The sequence below is a fragment of the Brienomyrus brachyistius genome, chromosome 22 (genome assembly GCF_023856365.1).
Source record: "Brienomyrus brachyistius isolate T26 chromosome 22, BBRACH_0.4, whole genome shotgun sequence".
Classification (NCBI taxonomy): Eukaryota; Metazoa; Chordata; class Actinopteri; order Osteoglossiformes; family Mormyridae; genus Brienomyrus; species Brienomyrus brachyistius.
The window spans coordinates 6069693-6089412 of NC_064554.1; the positions used below are offsets into that span (position 1 = coordinate 6069693).

Genomic DNA, 19720 nt, shown 5'->3' on the forward strand with positions numbered 1-19720 from the left:
GGGAGGAGAAGGAGAGGGTGCTCCCAAATTGGGGGTGTGGGTTTGATGAAGAGCAGAGAGACCCTGAGCCTGGGATGAACCAGCTGCCTAATGAAACGAAAGCGGATAAAGACAGAAACTAGAACCTCAAACTAAACAACACAAACAACAATATCAAGTTATATTCAATCATTAAACAGTTATATATTTAATCTAAACAATAGTAATAAGTATCGTTCCGATTCAAAATATCATTTACAGGTGAATCTTATGACTTGCATTGGGAAACAGGAAATGGGCCAAGCTGCAGGGCCAGTTCAAAGGCATAGTGCGAGGCGCCCAGAAGGGGGCGCGGTCTGGGCGGACTCAGCTAAAGAAGAAAAAGGCCTGACCTTTTTCTGGATGCTGTGGACTGTGTTTGTGTGTGAGCTGCAGCAGCATGTTCCTTACATTTTTTTATCAACACCAGCACCGTGAGGTTTGGCCTGGACTGGGTCCTGTCCTGCACGGTTGAAGGCATGTTGACTGATGGTCAGCCCGTGTTCTGTTGGATCCCACAGAAAGGAAATGGGAATCCCATTTGGATCGGATGCTGACAGTTGCAAAAAAACTCATGTCTGTGTGTTATGAAAGAATATCAATAAATGTTTTTGAAAGGGGATGACTCATTTGGTAATTATTTACGGCTTATGTGATGGCTGAGAAATTTACAGTCTTTACTGAAGTCTGACTTCTTTCGAGTCACCTTTAATATAGATTGGACACTATGCAATTTGCAATACTTATATAGATGGTAAATGTTTACCTACTTGGACAGATGGTTGATTAGGTAATTAGTGTAAGTGTGTGTGTGTGTGTGTTTGTGTGTGTGTGTGTGTGTGTGTCCAATCGCATGTATGTCCAAGGTCCATAGTAAATAATATACACTGATCAAGAGATGCCCGAAAGTGGATGAAAGAGGACATTAGTGGGTGTATCACTTAGTGTAACGGGTGCAGGAAAATGAGCAGGAGTGCAAGCCATATAATGTCCTTATCTAGCTCTTAATACAGTATGCATACAGTGATATATATACAATGGACAGCTACTATAAGCAGATAGCACAGTACAGGTGCTTAATCTGTATGCTATTTCCATCCATCCATCCATTGTCCAAACCACTTATCCTTCTAGGTCGTCGCGGGGGGTCCGGAGCCTATCCCGGAAGCAATGGGAGACAGGGAACAACCCAGGATGGGGGGCCAGCCCATCGCAGGGCACACTCACACACCATTCACTCACACATGCACACCTACAGGCAATTTAGCAACTCCAATTAGCATCAGCATGTTTTTGGACTGTGGGGGGAATCCGGAGTACCCGGAGGAAACCCCACGACGACATGGGGAGAACATGCAAACTCCACACACATGTGACCCAGGTGAAGACTCAAACCCGGATCCCAGAGGTGTGAGGCAACAGTGCTAACCACTGCACCACCATGCTGCCCCCTGTATGTAGGCTAGGTAATCTTATCCAGAAAGGGCCGCTGTGTATGACGGTTTTCACTGCAACTCTCTGAACAGCGACCCTAACGGTTATCCCAATACCTTGATCTTGCTAGCATATTTAAATGTGTACCTATTCAGGAATATAGTGGTGAAGGCATTCAGAGGAGGACTGATGATTATCAGAGGGAACAAAGGGGCTGGGTACTTGTCAGTATCCAGTAGAACCACCAGACTCCTACACTGAATGGTTCTGGATGTGGCACAGACGTTAATCCCTCTGTATTAGGGGGTCCGTCTCCAGTTTGTACTCTTCCAGTTAATAGGTAGATTTTCAGACAGATTTTCGCCCTAGTCCAGTACTCATTGACAGCCTAATACACCGTGTTTCAGTTTCTCTTGATAGTCAATACATGTCACAGGATGTACATTACCCTGATGGGCAGGCCCTCTTACATATGATGAAAACACTACAACAATTTAAGAATAAGGGTCAGAAGAGTGAAATACATATAATGAGTGTGTAGCTCAGCAGACTAAGACTCTGTGGCTGTGATCAGAAGGTCGACAGTTCGTGTTCAGAATTGGCAGTATAGCCACATGTCCACAGGCTTTTGAACTAGACCTGAAAACCCTGGGAGCCTCAAGGTAGCAGTGTATTCACTGTGACCCCCAAGCTTGTTCTTGCCTTTATAGAGAGTAAAATGGGGCAAATTATTAATCCCATGGGGCCTCAGCAGAATTACAAACCAGTACAAGGAAAATAGTTGTTAATTTTACATACTACCTTCTGCTGGCCTTATGAGAATATTCAGATTATCATTTTTCCCCATAATTGCAATTTTAACATAAAATTTATGATTTTCCCATGGTCCTGTGGCCGCTTTATATGGTAATTATTGATGAAAAAATTTTTGGAAAGTGAAACAATATTAAAATTGCTTTATTGCGTAAAATAAACTGTTTTTGTTAAGTAAAATAATATTTTTTCGCTCTTTATACTGCCGTCTTGTGGCAAAATTTAAGTACTGCAGTTTGAAAATAATTAAATGATTTCTTCCCAAAATTGCAGTACCTACGTTTGGCCACGAGATGGCAGCAAGAAAATTGAAAAATTATTTTCCCACGGTCTACTAGCAGCTTTGTGTGGTAATTGTTTGTATTAAAAATACATTGGACCAAGTCAAATTATTTTAATGAAGAATTAACATCTAAAAGCTGCTAGTAGACCGTGGGAAAATTATTTTTCTATTTTCTTGCTGCCATCTCGTGGCCAAAAGAGGGTATTGCAATTTCGGCAAGAAATCATTTGTTTTCAAACTGCAGTACCTACTTTTGGCCAAGAGATGGCAGCAAGAAAATTGAAAAATTATTTTCCCACGGTCTACTAGCAGCTTTGTGTGGTAATTGTTTGTATTAAAAATACATTGGACCAAGTCAAATTATTTTAATGAAGAATTAACATCTAAAAGCTGCTAGTAGACCGTGGGAAAATTATTTTTCTATTTTCTTGCTGCCATCTCGTGGCCAAAAGTAGGTATTGCAATTTCGGCAAGAAATCATTTGTTTTCAAACTGCAGTACCTACTTTTGGCCACGAGATGGCAGCAAGAAAATTGAAAAATTATTTTCCCACGGTCTACTGGCAGCTTTGTGTGGTAATTGTTTGTATTAAAAATACATTGGACCAAGTCAAATTATTTTAATGAAGAATTAACATCTAAAAGCTGCTAGTAGACCGTGGGAAAATTATTTTTCTATTTTCTTGCTGCCATCTCGTGGCCAAAAGAGGGTATTGCAATTTCGGCAAGAAATCATTTGTTTTCAAACTGCAGTACCTACTTTTGGCCACGAGATGGCAGCAAGAAAATTGAAAAATTATTTTCCCACGGTCTACTGGCAGCTTTGTGTGGTAATTGTTTGTATTAAAAATACATTGGACCAAGTCAAATTATTTTAATGAAGAATTAACATCTAAAAGCTGCTAGTAGACCGTGGGAAAAATATTTTTCTATTTTCTTGCTGCCATCTCGTGGCCAAAAGTAGGTATTGCAATTTCGGCAAGAAATCATTTGTTTTCAAACTGCAGTACCTACTTTTGGCCACGAGATGGCAGCAAGAAAATTGAAAAATTATTTTCCCACGGTCTACTGGCAGCTTTGTGTGGTAATTGTTTGTATTAAAAATACATTGGACCAAGTCAAATTATTTTAATGAAGAATTAACATCTAAAAGCTGCTAGTAGACCGCGGGAAAATTATTTTTCTATTTTCTTGCTGCCATCTCGTGGCCAAAAGTAGGTATTGCAATTTCGGCAAGAAATCATTTGTTTTCAAACTGCAGTACCTACTTTTGGCCACGAGATGGCAGCAAGAAAATTGAAAAATTATTTTCCCACGGTCTACTAGCAGCTTTGTGTGGTAATTGTTTGTATTAAAAATACATTGGACCAAGTCAAATTATTTTAATGAAGAATTAACATCTAAAAGCTGCTAGTAGACCGTGGGAAAATTATTTTTCTATTTTCTTGCTGCCATCCCGTGGCCAAAAGTAGGTATTGCAATTTCGGCAAGAAATCATTTGTTTTCAAACTGCAGTACCTACTTTTGGTCACGAGATGGCAGCAAGAAAATTGAAAAATTATTTTCCCACGGTCTACTGGCAGCTTTGTGTGGTAATTGTTTGTATTAAAAATACATTGGACCAAGTCAAATTATTTTAATGAAGAATTAACATCTAAAAGCTGCTAGTAGACCGCGGGAAAATTATTTTTCTATTTTCTTGCTGCCATCTCGTGGCCAAAAGTAGGTATTGCAATTTCGGCAAGAAATCATTTGTTTTCAAACTGCAGTACCTAGCCCCTTTGTTCCCTCTGATAATCATCAGTCCTCCTCTGAATGCCTTCACCACTATATTCCTGAATAGGTACACATTTAAATATGCTAGCAAGATCAAAGTATTGGGATAACCGTTAGGGTCACTGTTCAGAGAGTTGCAGTGAAAACCGTCATACACAGCGGCCCTTTCTGGATAAGATTACCTCCCTCTGATCTAACGGGTCAAAATCAAAGCAAGGTGCATTGCAATGTCTGACACCCAGCACACTACAGCATATAAAATACAGGAAATCCATCGACTACCGCATTTGGAACCAGGACCACCTGTTGCAAGTCAATTTGGGCGTATCTCGTAAGGTATACGAGAGAGGCAAGACATTAAGGACAGTATACACAGTACTGAAATAATAATGTACATATTAAACCACAGCACTTAATAAACAGATACTGCACTTACATTTCACGAAAAAAAAGCACAGATTGCACTAAGAAATCCAAAGATGCATGTGCTAGCAAACAGTGGGAGCTGAGGAAGAAGCAGTGGTGAAATACATTATTGTACAGTACAGTAAGTTTCTTTTTATACAATGAAATTGCATACAGGGGGCGGGATGGTGGTGCAGTGGTTAGCACTGTTGCCTCACACCTCTGGGACCCGGGTTCGAGTCTCCGCCTGTGTCACATGGGTGTGGAGTTTGCATGTTCTCCCCATGTCATCGTGGGGTTTCCTCCGGGTACTCCAGTTTCCCCCCACAGTCGAAAAACATGCTGAGGCTAATTGGAGTTGCTAAATTGCCCGTAGGTGTGCATGTGTGAGTGAATGGTGTGTGAGTGTGAGCTGCGATGGGCTGGCCCCCCATCCTGGGTTGTTCCCTACCTCATGCCCATTGCTTCTGGGATAGGCTCCGCACCGCCTGCGACCCAGTAGGATAAGTGGTTTGGACAATGGATGGATGGATGGAAATAGCATACAGATTAAGCACCTGTACTGTGCTATCTGCTTATAGTAGCTGTTCATTGTAGATACATCACTGTATGCATACTGTATTAAGAGCTAGATAAGGACAGTTGGTCATTATATGACTTGCAGTCCTGCTCATTTTCCTGCACCCGTTACACTAAGTGATACCCCCACTAATGTCCTCTTTCATCCACTTTCGGACATCTCTTAATCAGTGTATATTATTTACTATGGACCTTGGACATACATTTGATTGGACACACACACACACACACTTACACTAATTACCTAATCAACCATCTGTGCAAGCAGGTAAACATTTACTATCTATATAAGTATTGCAAATTCCATAGAGTGTCCAATCTATATTAAAGGTGACTCGAAAGAAGTCAGACTTCAGTAAAGACTGTAAATTGGCATCCATAACATAAGCCGTAAATAATTACCAAATGAGTCATCCCCTTTCAAAAACATTTATTGATATTCTTTCATAACACACAGACATGAGTTTTTTTGCAACTGTCAGCATCCGATCCAAATGGGATTCCCATTTCCTTTCTGTGGGATCCAACAGAACACGGGCTGACCATCAGTCAACATGCCTTCAACCGTGCAGGACAGGACCCAGTCCAGGCCAAACCTCACGGTGCTGGTGTTGATAAAAAAAATGTAAGGAACATGCAGCTGCAGCTCACACACAAACACAGTCCACAGCATCCAGAAAAAGGTCAGGCCTTTTTCTTCTTTAGCTGACTCCGCCCAGACCGTGCCCCCTTCTGGGCACCTCACACTATGCCTTTGGACTGGCCCTGCAGCTTGGCCCATTTCCTGTTTCCCAATGCAAGTCATAAGATTCACCTGTAAATGATATTTTGAATTGGAACGATATTTATTACTATTGTTTAGATTAAATATATAACTGTTTAATGATTGAATATAACTTGATATTGTTGTTTGTGTTGTTTAGTTTGAGGTTCTAGTTTCTGTCTTTATCCGCTTTCGTTTCAGTTGGCAGCTGGTTCATCCCAGGCTCAGGGTCTCTCTGCTCTTCATCAAACCCACACCCCCAGTTTGGGAGCACCCTCTCCTTCTCCTCCCCCCACGGCTGTGACTGTTACTCCTCCTTGAGGAGTAACCGCTCCGCACCCTATCCCAGCCCCTATACCCACAGGAGTGCATCACCCAGTGAGCAGCCGCCCTGCCTGTCCCCTCACACAAGCGCACACTGAAATCATGGTCCTAAGCTCTCTGTGTGGGTCAAAACGATAGTACAGCACACCGACGATTACCCTCTGACTGAATCAGAATCAGCTTTATTTGGCCAAGTATGTTCAAACATATTGGGAATAGTCAGACATTTAATCAAAATAATTAAGACAAGACATAAACATACAGTTCTGTTGATATGCGACGTATATAACCTCTGCATTCACAGCACTGCTTCAGTTATCGATTGAAGAGCAAATTTCCAAAACTCACTCAGTCCGATAACCTAAAGTAATAAGTCATAATCCTCTTCATACGTTGCAGTAATGGGAATGAAATCTCACTCAGTGTTTACGTAATCGAGCGATGGAATTTCGTGAAATTTCCAAAAGCCCACAGAAATCTTCTGAAAAACATTCCTGCGGATTGAGTTTTTGATATTTGCTTTTCAATTAGCACAATTTTCTTCAGTCTGAAGTGGTTTGTCATGTGGAGGGTTGCACTGCAATCTGTGTGTGCTCCTTACCTCTAAGGTGGAAGGCATATGTAGAGGCTGCATATTCACCTCTGCTCTATCTCGATGTCACGTATAGAAATGAAGAACAAGCCATATTCAGCTTTGGGGGGGGGGGGGGACTAAGTAGGTTTCTTACAAAGTAAAGAACAAAGCAATAGAAATTTAAGGGACTGTGGGGGGAGTCACAACTGAACACTAAGGGGAACAGAGTGATGTAGAACACAGATCACCACAGGGACTCATTAACAATGACTGAACTAGGATCAGAACTAGGGTACTGATATATAATAATGATGAGGAACAGGTGTGACAAAGTAGAATGCAAAGGGAAGCAAACAGGTTGGCCAGCAGAGGTCTTTTTGTGTGTGTTCGTGAATTCTTGCTTTAGAAGGAGAAGTGTCTATTACAGAACATTATGTCACCATAGTCAATTAATACAACGCCGGCTTTAAAGGGAGGCAGGATCATCTTCCTAAAAACACCTCTGCATCAGCAATTAGGAGACTTAAGATCCAGTCATTATATCAGTAGTATGTAGTGTCTAATTATCAAAACAGAGACAACATACCATTCTGTGCAGTAATATTTAAATATTCATTCAGAAGATAAGCATGCAATCAGAACATAATGTAATACTTTAAATTTAATTAATTTAAATAACTTGGAAAAATATCACATCAGATTTAATACAGGTACTAAATAACTACTACTCAGGTGAGTATAACATGAATGATTAGTGTATGTGTTGATACTGTAGCCAATAATCATTATGCTATTTGTTAGAATGTTAGTATTTGTGTGTTAGTCTTCATGTGTTAGTCTTCATGCATCAATGTTTGTGTTTGTTAATGCTGGAATCATAATGCCACAGTGGCTGAATCTCAGTATATTTTTCTGTTATAAGGGTACCAATATCCTTTTCTGTGTTATCAGTGTGTCAATGTCCTTTTCTGCCTGCCAGTGTGTCAGTGTCCTTTTCTGCCTGCCAGAGTGTCAGTGTCATTCATTGATGATCGATGTGTCAGTACTCTTTTTCTGCCTCCCATTATGTCAGTGTCTTTTTCTGCCTGCCAGTGTGTCAGTGTCCTTTTCTGCCTGCCAGAGTGTCAGTGTCATTCATTGATGATCGATGTGTCAGTACTCTTTTTCTGCCTCCCATTATGTCAGTGTCCTTTTCTGCCTGTCAGTGTGTCCATGTTCTTATCTGCCTGCCAGTGTGTCAGTGTCCTTTCCTGCCTGTCAGTGTGTCAGTGTCCTTTCCTGCCTGTCAGTGTGTCCATGTTCATATCTGCCTGCCAGTGTGTCAGTGTCCTTTTCTGCCTGTCAGTGTGTCCATGTTCTTATCTGCCTGCCAGTGTGTCAGTGTCCTTTTCTGCCTGTCAGTGTGTCCATGTTCTTATCTGCCTGCCAGTGTGCCAGTGTTCTTTTCTGCCTGTCAGTGTGTTCATGTTCTTATCTGCCTGCCAGTGTGTCAGTGTCCTTTTCTGCCTGTCAGTGTGTCCATGTTCTTATCTGCCTGCTAGTGTATTAGTGTCCTTTTCTGATGGCCAGAGTGTCAGTGTCCTTTTCTGATGGCTGATGTGTCAGTGCTCTTTTTCTGCCTCCCAGTATGTCAGTGTCTTTTTCTGATGGCCAGTGTGCCAATGTCCTTTTCCGCCTGTCAGTGTGTCCGTGTCCTGCTCTGATGGCCAGTGTGTTAGTGTCCCTCACTGATGGCTAGCATGTCAGTTTCCTGCTCTGCCAACCAATGTGTCAGTGTCCCTTTCTGGTGGCCATTTTGTCAGTGTCCATTTTCTCAGGGAGTGTGTCAGTGTCATTTTCTGTCAGCCAGTATATCAGTGTCATTTTCTGATGGCCAGCATGTCAGTGGCATATTCTGCCAGTGTGTAGCATCAGAAGGCCTCTGCCGTTACATTTTTCACTTTCTGCTTCTCCTTCATTTTCTCCAGCCCTGGAGCCTGCTGTGTCTCCTGACCAGGGATGAAAGAGAGAAGCTAACGCTCACAGCCTGAACCACAGCAGTCTGGATTGTGTCCTTTACTGGCTTGCAGATACCTCCAGCAGAGCCCTTTGCCCCGTTACCTGAGTGTTGGGGGAGGCCAGTGCTTGAAGGGACCGCCTTCTGGCCAGCTTCTCCTGGAGCTCAGCATTCATTACGAACACTAAGGGAGGACACAGGGATAGTCAGGGATAGGGATCTGAGGGTCCTCCACACAGCTGTCTCCTTAATCTGTTCCTCTCCTCCAATATTTTTCACTCAGCCAATCAAAAGCTTGCCCATTTTCTCTGTCCCTCCCATTTCCACTCATCCCCAATGACACCCTCTCTCTCAGTGTCCCTTGCCCTCATGCTGGTACCTTTGTCACTCTCTAAAGGTTGGCTGTAGGGGCGGGGGGAGTGGGGCTGCAGATCGGGTGATTCGGAGTGGCTGCTGGGGATGTAGGAGAAGTGCCTGTTCGGTGCCTGGGAATGAGGAGCATTCTGTTAAAGACAGAATTCATTAATGCATTGATTCATTTTGGTTTCTGTTAGTGAGCGCGCCCTCTTTCTTTGAGGTATTATACAGCGTATATGTGTGTTAGCGGTACCTTGGTCTTCGGGCTGAGCACAGGCGCCTGCTTGTGTGTGTCCTCCAAAGCAGAGGCAGGCTCCAGGATGTTAAAGGGCACAAAGCCGATCTGACCATAGCCATTACGACATTTCCACCAGCGCTTTGATGACTCAATTACCTATGAGATTAAAGGAAGACCAATGTAGCACAGCACTAATAACCCGGAGAACATCCAGTACCAGTGTAGCACAGCACTAATAACCCAGAGAGCATCCAGTACCAGGGTAGCGCAGCACTAATAACCCAGAGAGCATCCAGTACCAGGGTAGCACAGCACTAATAACCCAGAGAGCATCCAATACCAGGGTAGCACAGCACTAATAACCCAGAGAGCATCCAGTACCAGTGTAGCACAGCACTAATAACCCAGAGATCAGCCAGTACCAGTGTAGCACAGCACTAATAACCCAGAGAGCAGCCAGTACCTGTGTAGCACAGCATTAATAACCCAGAGAGCAGCCAGTATCAGTGTAGCACAGCACTAATAACCCAGAGAGCATCCAGTCCCAGGGAAGCACAGCACTAATAACCCAGAGAGCATCCAGTACCAGGGTAGCACAGCACTAATAACCCAGAGAGCATCTAATACCAGGGTAGCACAGCACTAATAACCCAGAGAGCATCCAGTACCAGTGTAGCACAGCACTAATAACCCAGAGAGCATCCAGTACCAGTGTAGCACAGCACTAATAACCCAGAGAGCATCCAGTACCTGTGTAGCACAGCATTAATAACCCAGAGAGCATCCAGTACCAGGGTAGCACAGCGTTAATAACCCAGAGATCAGCCAGTACCAGGGTAGCACAGTGCTAACCACCCAGATATAGTGATGAGTTGTACCTCCAATTTCTCTCCATGTAATACAGACAGCTCATTGCTGTTCCGAGCCACAAAGTCATAGCTGCAAATATACACCTCTCCTTCTGGGATGGGGGTTTCACTGAAAAGGAGAAGGAACATCTGGGACAATTTTTTCAGTCCCTAAATTTCAGGATACTTCACATACAGTATAACAGTACATATACTGACCTGCTATTTCTCTTAATATTCATTAGGTGGCGCAGTTACACCACTGTTGTGCAGCCCAAATCAACACATTCCTTTTGTACCATGACAATTATCACATTATTTGAGTTATTTCAAAATATACACAATATGCCAATAGAAGAAAAGGTGCAGCTGAATGTACTCACGCGTTGCCTGGGGAGGTGGGAGGCCCCATGAGCAAACTGGAGGAATGCTGTGAGATACAGGATAGGGGCAGTGGGGGATGGGGGCATTGTGACACCCCTACTTTTGCTGAAACATGATTTTACCCCCTCCCCCCCCACTTTTTTGTTGTTTTTTTTTTTGTTATTTAGGTTTTTATTAAAGTTATGTAACAAAATAGGTACATGATTGCATTTATACATACAGTAAATATTATTCAGACTGCCGTTACAAAAAGTACATTAATAATAATATACAAATTTTCAAAAGGACCAACTTCTATTCGTTCGAAAACTTCATATGACGCTGAAAATATTTGCACAGATTTTGGCAAGAGTCGATAAATAACTAAATAAGGATAGGAGACTGATACCCTGTGACATTAAGCGGGCAGTCTAAAATAATGAAGTAAGTAGTTATCACTATTTTCTGAGAATCTGTTAATGACACAGTTTCTTATCTGTAAATATTTTCAAGAACTTCCTTCCTTATCCAAAGCAAATTTTCGTAATGCATCAGTAAATGAAATACACGCCATCCTCAAACAAATCTGTTTCTGTTGAAATAGTACTTAATAATAGTACATACTGGTGAATTTAATATCTGATTGTGTAACACCACATTGTGTAATTTACATACTATTGACGTGAAGGAAATGTAGAAATGCAGGAAGTGAAACATAATTTTTTCAAGAGGTAATTACTCACCTCCCTGTCCTCGACCCCACCCACTTTTAAAAAGGGCCATTTGTTCCTGTCTATCATCACAATCATCGACACTGCTGCCTCAGCTATGTATAGGACCCCTCATAGCAAAGCTGGTCTTACTTTAATCCTGTCCTTCAGATCCTCTTGTTTGTGTTGCAGTTCAATCGGGTCACCCCAAGGTTGTCCTTCCGGGTCAAAGGGCTCAGGTGTCCATCCATCCAGGAAGAGAGGGGTGTAGGAGGAGGTGGCCTCGCCGAGCTGCGACCTGGCAGAAAAATGCTGCTGTATGAATCACTCACTCCCACAGCCTACTCGCACGGCCACGTGTCACACAGCCGGGGTCACACACCGGGGAAGCGTCCATTTGGGTCCCAGGGCCACCCATAGCTGCCGCTCCTTGTCTGTCAGATGCTCCTCCAGCAGAGCTATGGCACCCCCTGTTAGGGTGGGACTGGCCACTCCGGCTCCCAAAGCCGGTCCCTGAGTGGTGTTCACCATCTGCAACAAATTGTGTGCACGTGAGGATTTGAACACTGAAGCAGATGTCCCATCTCAGGAATATCGGTTTCATGGTGGCAGATGAGAGACATCCGGGAGTGTGTGGATGCTGGCCAGTGCAGGAGATTCCTGCAACTTCTGGCAGAGGTGGGATATCTGCTGAAGGTACCTTTAAGATAATGTTCCCCAGAACAGCAAGCCGGTTGCAGTTCAACATACCTACTCCTCTACTAATAGCAATATTAAGTTTAAAATCGCTACGGTGCCCAAAGCAGTTGGCCAAGGTTAATCTGTATTACAGCTGGACACCTTGTGTGTCTGTGTGTCTGTTTGTGCTGGGTGTTTCGTCTCACCAGGTCCAAAGGTACGAAGACGTGATGCAGTAGCTCTTCAGCACTGGGGTTAGAGATGAAGGACTTGAGACGCGCCTAAACCAGGAAATAATGAACGTTACACATCTAAGACCAGGAGCTTCTAAAACAGTAGCTCAACTACCATTTTATATATATTATATATATTATATATATTATATATCTATTATAGCACCCAAAGATATGATGAGGGCATCAGTCTCACCAATAAACAGAAGCTGTATTTGATCTTCTGGAAGATGTCGATAAACTCTTCCTTCTTTGGGGGGATGGCTTTCCGTGATATCAGGTCATCTGTCTCAGGAAAAAAATGATAGACCTTGCGTCAAAAGCCCCTCCCTTAAACACATGACCATCGTGCCTTTTTATGATTGTCTGCCTGCGTGTATTAATCCCTACATCAGGCATTGATCAAATATGCACAAATGAAAGGTGGATGATGTGTGATTACAGGTCCGCCGTCGATTTACGACCACGATCGGTTCCGACTGACTGGTCAGCCCTTTATTGTATAGGGAAAAATTATAATATGTCTAGTACACTGTATCTTAAAATTGTATCATCCTTAAGTCGTATTGTCTGGTGTTGTTTAACCTTTTTATTCTGCAGTTGGAGCAGAACTCATGCTGGGCCGCACACGCACTGCCAGACACTGTGACTCGTGATGGCCACATATCTGCGAACTCGGGACGCTCCTAAGTCACATGGGTCGTAAGGCAACAATGAGCTGTACATTGCATGGCATTATTCTAAGCTGATGTAATACCATGGTTACATGCTTGGTTGCCTGTTTTCTGTGGCTTGGTTTGCCCTCCAATGAAAACCTTGAAAATCTCGGACTCCATAACTCAGCAGTTAGACTACAGGTACTGTACAGTCGCTCCTCTACTTACAGTATGAACTATCAACGTACGAACTTTCAGACATTGTGTTCATTGGGCTCCCGTTTCCTGTCCGCAACATAATTTTTTTTTTCTGATCGCCAATTCCGCCTAGTACGACTCCTGGCCGCGACTCCCGCCGCGCAGCAGCGTAGCGTGCGTACTCCCAGCATACTAGTTCTTTGTACTTGCGTATGCCCTTAAAATGATGTTGAATAACGACGAACTTACGAACTTTGCAAGTTACGAACGGCCGTTCGGAACGTTTCTCATTCGTTAGTAGAGGAACGTCTGTATACCCAGAGCTGTAAGTTCAGATCTGCCAAGGCTTGCGCACTATGCTTTAAGAAGAGTCTAACTCTGTGGGTTAGGGACCTGTGCTCGTGTCCAAGAGATTGTTGGTTTGAATCCCACAGTCAGCAGTTGTTGGGTCCTTATCCCCCTGCTACTTCCATGCTGCCGGCTGACCTGTGCTCTGACCTCAGAACTCACCCTCACCTGCATATACACATCACGCTTTTGTCATGGAGAACATGACGAAATACGTGAAAACTGCCCAACTATATATTATTCTATAAATAAAATAAAGTGCCTTTATTCTGTTAAGCAGGCCCTTCAGACCTAGCCTGTGCTCTGTCACTCCTTGTTCTGCTCCATCCGAATCAGGATACAGATCCCTTTCTCCAAACTGATCAGGTCACTGTCACTGTTGCGACTATGATGGCCTTCATCCCCATTCCCCGAAGCTCCTCCCTCACCTGCTTGGCCCTTCTTCTTGGACTTCCTCCTCCTCTGCACACTAGAAGCCTCTGCCACTTGCTGCAGTATTCCCATGAAGCGCTCAATGTCGTCGATGCAGTGGTTCAGGATTTTCTGAAATCAGTGGTAGTTAATGCTATAGAGTTGGGGGGGGGGGGCAGTTTGGAGAGTCCTGGCAAAGCCCCCACCCCTCCAGGACCCATACGCCTGCACGGTGTGCCACCTCCACATCTCAAACACAGAGGGCACTGTGACAGATGGGTGCTGCACGATCGCAAACAGAAACAGTACATGCATAGTGAGTGACAGACACGGACGTACCACTTCCCTCTCTGCCTGGGTGGTGGACATGAAGCTGGTCTCACGCCCAAATCCATTTACTGTCAGAATAAGAGAACAATAACAATCAATCACTGCTAGAGAGGGCTCAACCATCCTTCCATCCTTCCATCTGTATATCCAACCATCCATCCATCCTTCCATCCATCCTTCCATCCATCATCTATCCACACCACTTATCCATAATAGGGTTACAGTGAGCCTGGAGTCAGGATACATATGGCACAAGGCAGTGGACACCCTGAGCAGGAATCACACAGTGACTAATGAAGAGCTGAGTAACAATGTATAAACTGCAATTTATCTAACAGCCAGATATCTGTGGTATCTGGAAGAAACCACAAACATAAACAAACTTCACACACAAAACTGGGGCTGGGATCTCCGTCCCTGGAGGTGTGAAGCAACATGCAACCTACTGAGCCACTGTGACCCACACAGAAGAACAATAATAGTTAATAACAGTTAGTCATGAACAGATAACAGAACAATAACAGTTAATCACAATAAAACAGGAGAACACTAACAGTTGATCACGATCAGATAGCAGAATAATAATGGTTAATCATGATCAGATAGCAGAATAAAAACAGTTAATCATGATCAGAAAGGAGAGTACTAACAATTACTCATGATCAGACTGGAGAACACTAACAGTTGATCATGATCAGAGTACAACAATAGCAGTTAACCATGATCAGATAGCAGAAATAATAATAGTCAATCATGTTAAGGTAGAACACTAGATGAGGTAAGGATCCTGTCTGCTCAGACATGTGTGATATCTTTCTGTACTGTGTCTCTGTGATCATGGCAACCGCGGCTGCCATGTTGGTACTACCCACATTTCTGGGATTTTCCTTCGTTGTGACAGCACCTTCTCACCTCTGTATCCAGGGGAGGCTGGGGGGCCGTGGGACCCTGGCCGAAGCATTCTGAAGGCTGCTGGATTGCGAGGTGCCACAGGAGGGGGGGTCACCGGCTGCTGCATGAGGGAAGTGGCAGCACAATGCTTCCTCAACATTTACCACACCGTTTAAACAAGAGTACCGTTTACCATTGTTACACATGCTCTGTGTGGATGCTGTGAACCAGTAATGCTCCGGTCAAAAGAACCCATGATGTAAAGGAATGAAACCCTTAATACTCTATATGGTGAAAAGAATGTGGACACCAGCTTGTCCAACTTCTCATTCCAAAACCAAGCATATTAATATGAGGTGGTCTACCCTTTGTTGCTATAACAGCTTTTCTAGGATGACATTCCATTAGATGTTGGAACATTGTTGGTGTTACTTGTTGCCATTCAGGTTGGATATTGATATTGTCTGATCAGGTTCCTTTCTTTACCACTTTGCAACTGAATTTTGCTCCCAGACGTTTTGTCCTTCAGAGTCACGTCACTTGCAGTAGCTCAGCATAGCTCTAGCAGCACAAAAATATGGCAAACTGACTTATTAAAAAGATGACGTCTCTTGTTGGTACCAAGTGGAAAGTCGCTAACCTCTTCAGTACGGTCATTAATTCTGCCGCTGCTGTTTGATGCAGGAGTTTGCGTGACCGTGTGCATAATTATACACCTGTGCAGGAATTAATTCGGAAATTCCTCTAAAAAATAGGTGTCCACATACTTCTAGCAATGTAGTGTGCTTCATTTCATTTTATAGTGGTGTGAAACTTCCTGCATTCCATTCTGCATGCATGTTCCTCTTCCTGGGATGTGCAAGGCGTTTGGAATGAGCTCAGGAATGTCGCAATTCACCTCGTCACCCTGAGGAATACAGACCTGCCAGGGAGACTGTGAAACTTGGCAGTCACACTGAGGAGTGCCCGCATGGAGAGACCGGGCACGGTTACAGCAGGTCCCCTGCAGGGACACGTATGGGAATCGGGTGGGGCAGGGTGTCCATGGGGGAATTTACTAATACTTCCTGAGTGAATACATTACTATTTTCTTACTCAGGGGCCCATATCAAGCCTTAGCATGTCTGCAGATCATTGAGAACGGCTCCTAACCCCCAGGTCCCTGGACGCCCCAACAGGTGGCTGCTCTTCACAAATAGCTTACTCTACAAAGAGCAAGTTGAGGGAGGTGTAAAGACAATTTCCCAGCGGGGATCAATAAAGTATCGATTATGAAATGCCCCTCTGTTAGGTGGAGTTACATTTTTAAATGCATCACTCAGACATCTGTGTGTAGTTCCAGTTAAGGCACACGGATTATCAAATAGTTTACTCTAATAAATAACTCTAATACCCCTTAATCAAGGGCTCTTATAATGGATGCTGTCTGTAGATGCCTGCAATACCAATACAGCCAGACCACTATTAAATATAGGACTCCAGTGATCCTGACCTAATTTTCTACACAATTAATTTTTCATTGGATGCTGTAAATTCCTTTTTCCTGGAGAGTCATCATTAGAAGGTAGGATCAGCTTTACCATCCATCTACTCTAATCTATTTCTTTGATGTGGACACCAGATTCACTAGAATGAAAAACAGGAGACCAGAAATCCAGAGATAGTGTGTGTAACACGAACACAGCACATATGAGTGAGGGTGTGTAACATATGAAACCAGGACATATGAGTTACAGCGTGTATAACATGGAGACGGTGGTATGAACACGCCACATACGAGTGACTGTGTAACGTGAAGTGGAAATGTAAATGTGAAAACATGTAACGCGAACACTGAGTGTGTAAGATGTGAACACAGCACATATGAGTGACTGTATATGTAATGTGAACACAGCATATGAGTAACAGCATATATAACATGAACACAGCACATGCAAGTGACCGGTGGGTAACATGAACACAGCACATATGAGAGAGAGTGGGTATAACATGAACACAGCATATACAAGTCACAGCGTGTATAAAATGAGCCCAGCACATACGAGTGACAACATGTATAACATAAACACAGCACATACGAGTGACCATGCATGTGACATGTACACAGCACATACGAGTGACCATGTGCAGAAACATGCCATTGTTTCTTACCTTCTCATCTGCTCGTCCTGCATGCATGGTCCCTTCTTTCACATGCCAGCAGCCAGGCTCTGGCAGGCTCTTCAGCTTGCAGACAGCCCTTCCTCTGTCACGCCTTTCTCAATAATGCTGAAACAAGTATAACAAGTCTGTCTTCACATACATTCTTGTTCTCTTTCTTTTTCTGTCTATAAGAGAACTGGGCCATCTGCTCTCATTTGCAACACGTCGGTCCATGTTGTAGAACGTCACCGCCGACAACAGAGTCATCAAGAAGAGTTTCTGAATGAAAATGCACAAAGAATCCAATCACCAAAGCGCTAGATGTAATTGTCCATCCATCCATCCATCCATCCATCCATCCATCCATCCATCCATCCATCTTCCAAAACCACTTGTCCAGTACAAGGTCATGGGGAGCCTGGAGTCTATACCTGGATGAACATGGTAAAAGGTGAGAGTCACCCTGAAGAGGAAGCCAGACCATCGCAGGCACATACTCTCACACTCGTTTAATCCTGCTTCATATTTCACTTTTCCATGCGCACGATTGTGCTCGCGGACTCTGTGTACATATGGCATTTGTTTGTGGATAGTTGCAGTCGGCACATGCGTACAGTAATGATATTGCCCCAGAGCAGCGAAAGGTAGACGTATTGCAACAAATACAGTTAGAAACAGTGAATTTTGAAACAAGATTTTAAAATGCTGCCATAATGTTGCTTTTCAAAATTCGATATACCACAATAGAATGTTTAGAGCACATGAAAAATTAGATACCACAACTCTGATGTGGCAAAATGAAGTGTAACAAAAAAAATGCATACAAATGCAAAAAACACTAATGTCCCTTGTATAGGCAAAGTTCTTGTAGTGCAGGACACATCGGACAATATACTTCTATCTTTATCTTTGCCCAGTTTTAGGGTGATCTTTTTCCACGAATACTTCCACCCAACACATCTTTGTGCTCCATAGCAGGTGCAGATTGGGTAGTGACATGTGGGCTGTGTCAACTGGACACCCCTGATGAAATTCGTGTCCCTCATCCTGTTAGCGGGCTGTAACGGCACACAGAAAAGTGAAGTATGAACTGGCCTTTACACGTACACGCACTATGAGAAACCGATTCTCATACGTTTTTGACTGTGAGGGAAAACTGAACTATGCAGGAGAAACTGGAGCAAACAACCTGTAAGGCAACACAACTGAAGACACTGACCGGCTGACGAGAGAAAGACTCCACATAAATACATAATAATGTAAACAAGAGAAAGTTGTGGGCATAACAATCAGACAGAACAGGTGAGGGCAATTAACAGACAAAAGATGAAATGCCAAGGGCGACTAGAAAACAAGAGCACCTGAATATTGCTACATGACTAGACATGAGTGCAGATTATCAAAACAAAGGCACAAAACAACCAATACAGAAATATATAAACCAGCTCTACACAACGGACAAATAAAAACCGTAAATATCAACAAAGCAAACCCACGGCAGTAGGGGAGCTTGACCTTTAGCTGCATGTTCAGCCCATTCAGCCATGCTGCGTCTCTGGGAGACGAGAAACACATTAGTGTGCTAACTAAGGGAAACAAGGGGAACACAGAACGGGATGACCAGTGACATCAGCTGGCCGAACAGGGAAATTGACAGATATAAAACAGGGACCAGTGTTGACACAGGGAGAACACGCAAACCTCATACAGGCACAGGGACAACATGTGATCCCTACATAAACACAGGGGGAATTTGTGGCCTCCTCCCCCTGTTTTGCTTCTTCTTGCCCTGTGTGATGTCATCACCGCCTAGTGGATGTGGCCCACCCCCCCCTCCATGAAAGCCCACTAGTGGGAGGTTCCGTTGTTTCTTCACCTCATGCCCCTCTGGCACTGAATTGGACAGAGTCTGCAATATGGACCTTAGCCATGCATAGCATCCCTTCCTGTTGGTACTGAACTAGTAGTTACTGTAATGATGATGACATCACAGGTCTGCAGTTAATTATCATTTTATTTTCATCCAATGTCATAAGTATCACGAATCAACACAGAAATAGACTTCATATGTAAGGCAATGAATGACCTGGTATTCTTTGTTTGTCCCCATGATGAAACAACTTTTTTAAACGTTTGGGTACATACAACAACTAGCAGCAAAACAGTCAATAAATACGACATATTTATGATAACTAAAGAGCAATACAATTTAATAAATGCAAAATATGTGCATAACTTTACAGCGTTTACAACATAAATCAGGATCTAGACTTAAACATTTAATGTTTTGCATGCACTTACTTTAACAAAAACAAAATCAGTCAATTAAGTGATATGTTTGATATAATTCAAA

The 19720-nt window shown here is 43.3% G+C and overlaps 1 protein-coding gene across 3 annotated transcripts; it reads right to left on the reverse strand.

Annotated features, from left to right (window-relative positions):
- Nucleotides 1-6556: 6556 nt before the first annotated feature.
- On the reverse strand, nucleotides 6557-19071 carry eps8l1a (eps8 like 1a). 3 transcript variants are annotated; one of them, XM_048992086.1, is made up of 15 exons: nucleotides 18864-19071; nucleotides 17377-17493; nucleotides 15247-15346; nucleotides 14344-14402; nucleotides 14022-14136; nucleotides 12588-12676; nucleotides 12365-12439; nucleotides 11863-12011; nucleotides 11634-11778; nucleotides 10791-10837; nucleotides 10438-10537; nucleotides 9575-9715; nucleotides 9344-9467; nucleotides 9069-9148; nucleotides 6557-8956 (listed from the first exon to the last, which is right to left on the reverse strand). In XM_048992086.1, the coding sequence occupies exons 2-15, from the start codon at nucleotides 17401-17403 to the stop codon at nucleotides 8879-8881; spliced, it is 1329 nt and encodes a 442-aa protein (XP_048848043.1). In that variant the 5' UTR covers nucleotides 17404-17493; nucleotides 18864-19071; the 3' UTR covers nucleotides 6557-8878. The 3 variants fall into 3 exon arrangements, with proteins under 3 accessions (XP_048848043.1, XP_048848045.1, XP_048848044.1); XM_048992088.1 differs by having other exon boundaries at nucleotides 9344-9449; nucleotides 18864-19068; XM_048992087.1 differs by lacking the exon at nucleotides 18864-19071 and adding an exon at nucleotides 17799-17937.
- Between the last annotated feature and the right edge of the window lie 649 nt (nucleotides 19072-19720).

Coding starts and splice junctions, on each gene's coding strand:
- eps8l1a (XM_048992086.1), bottom strand. CDS start 17,403: ATGCATGCAGGACGAGCAGATGAGAAG. Junction 15,347..17,376: donor CAGGACGAGCAGATGAGAAG/GTAAGAAACAAT, acceptor TCCCTCATGCAG/CAGCCGGTGACCCCCCCTCC. Junction 9,716..10,437: donor TACATGGAGAGAAATTGGAG/GTACAACTCATC, acceptor TTAATCTCATAG/GTAATTGAGTCATCAAAGCG.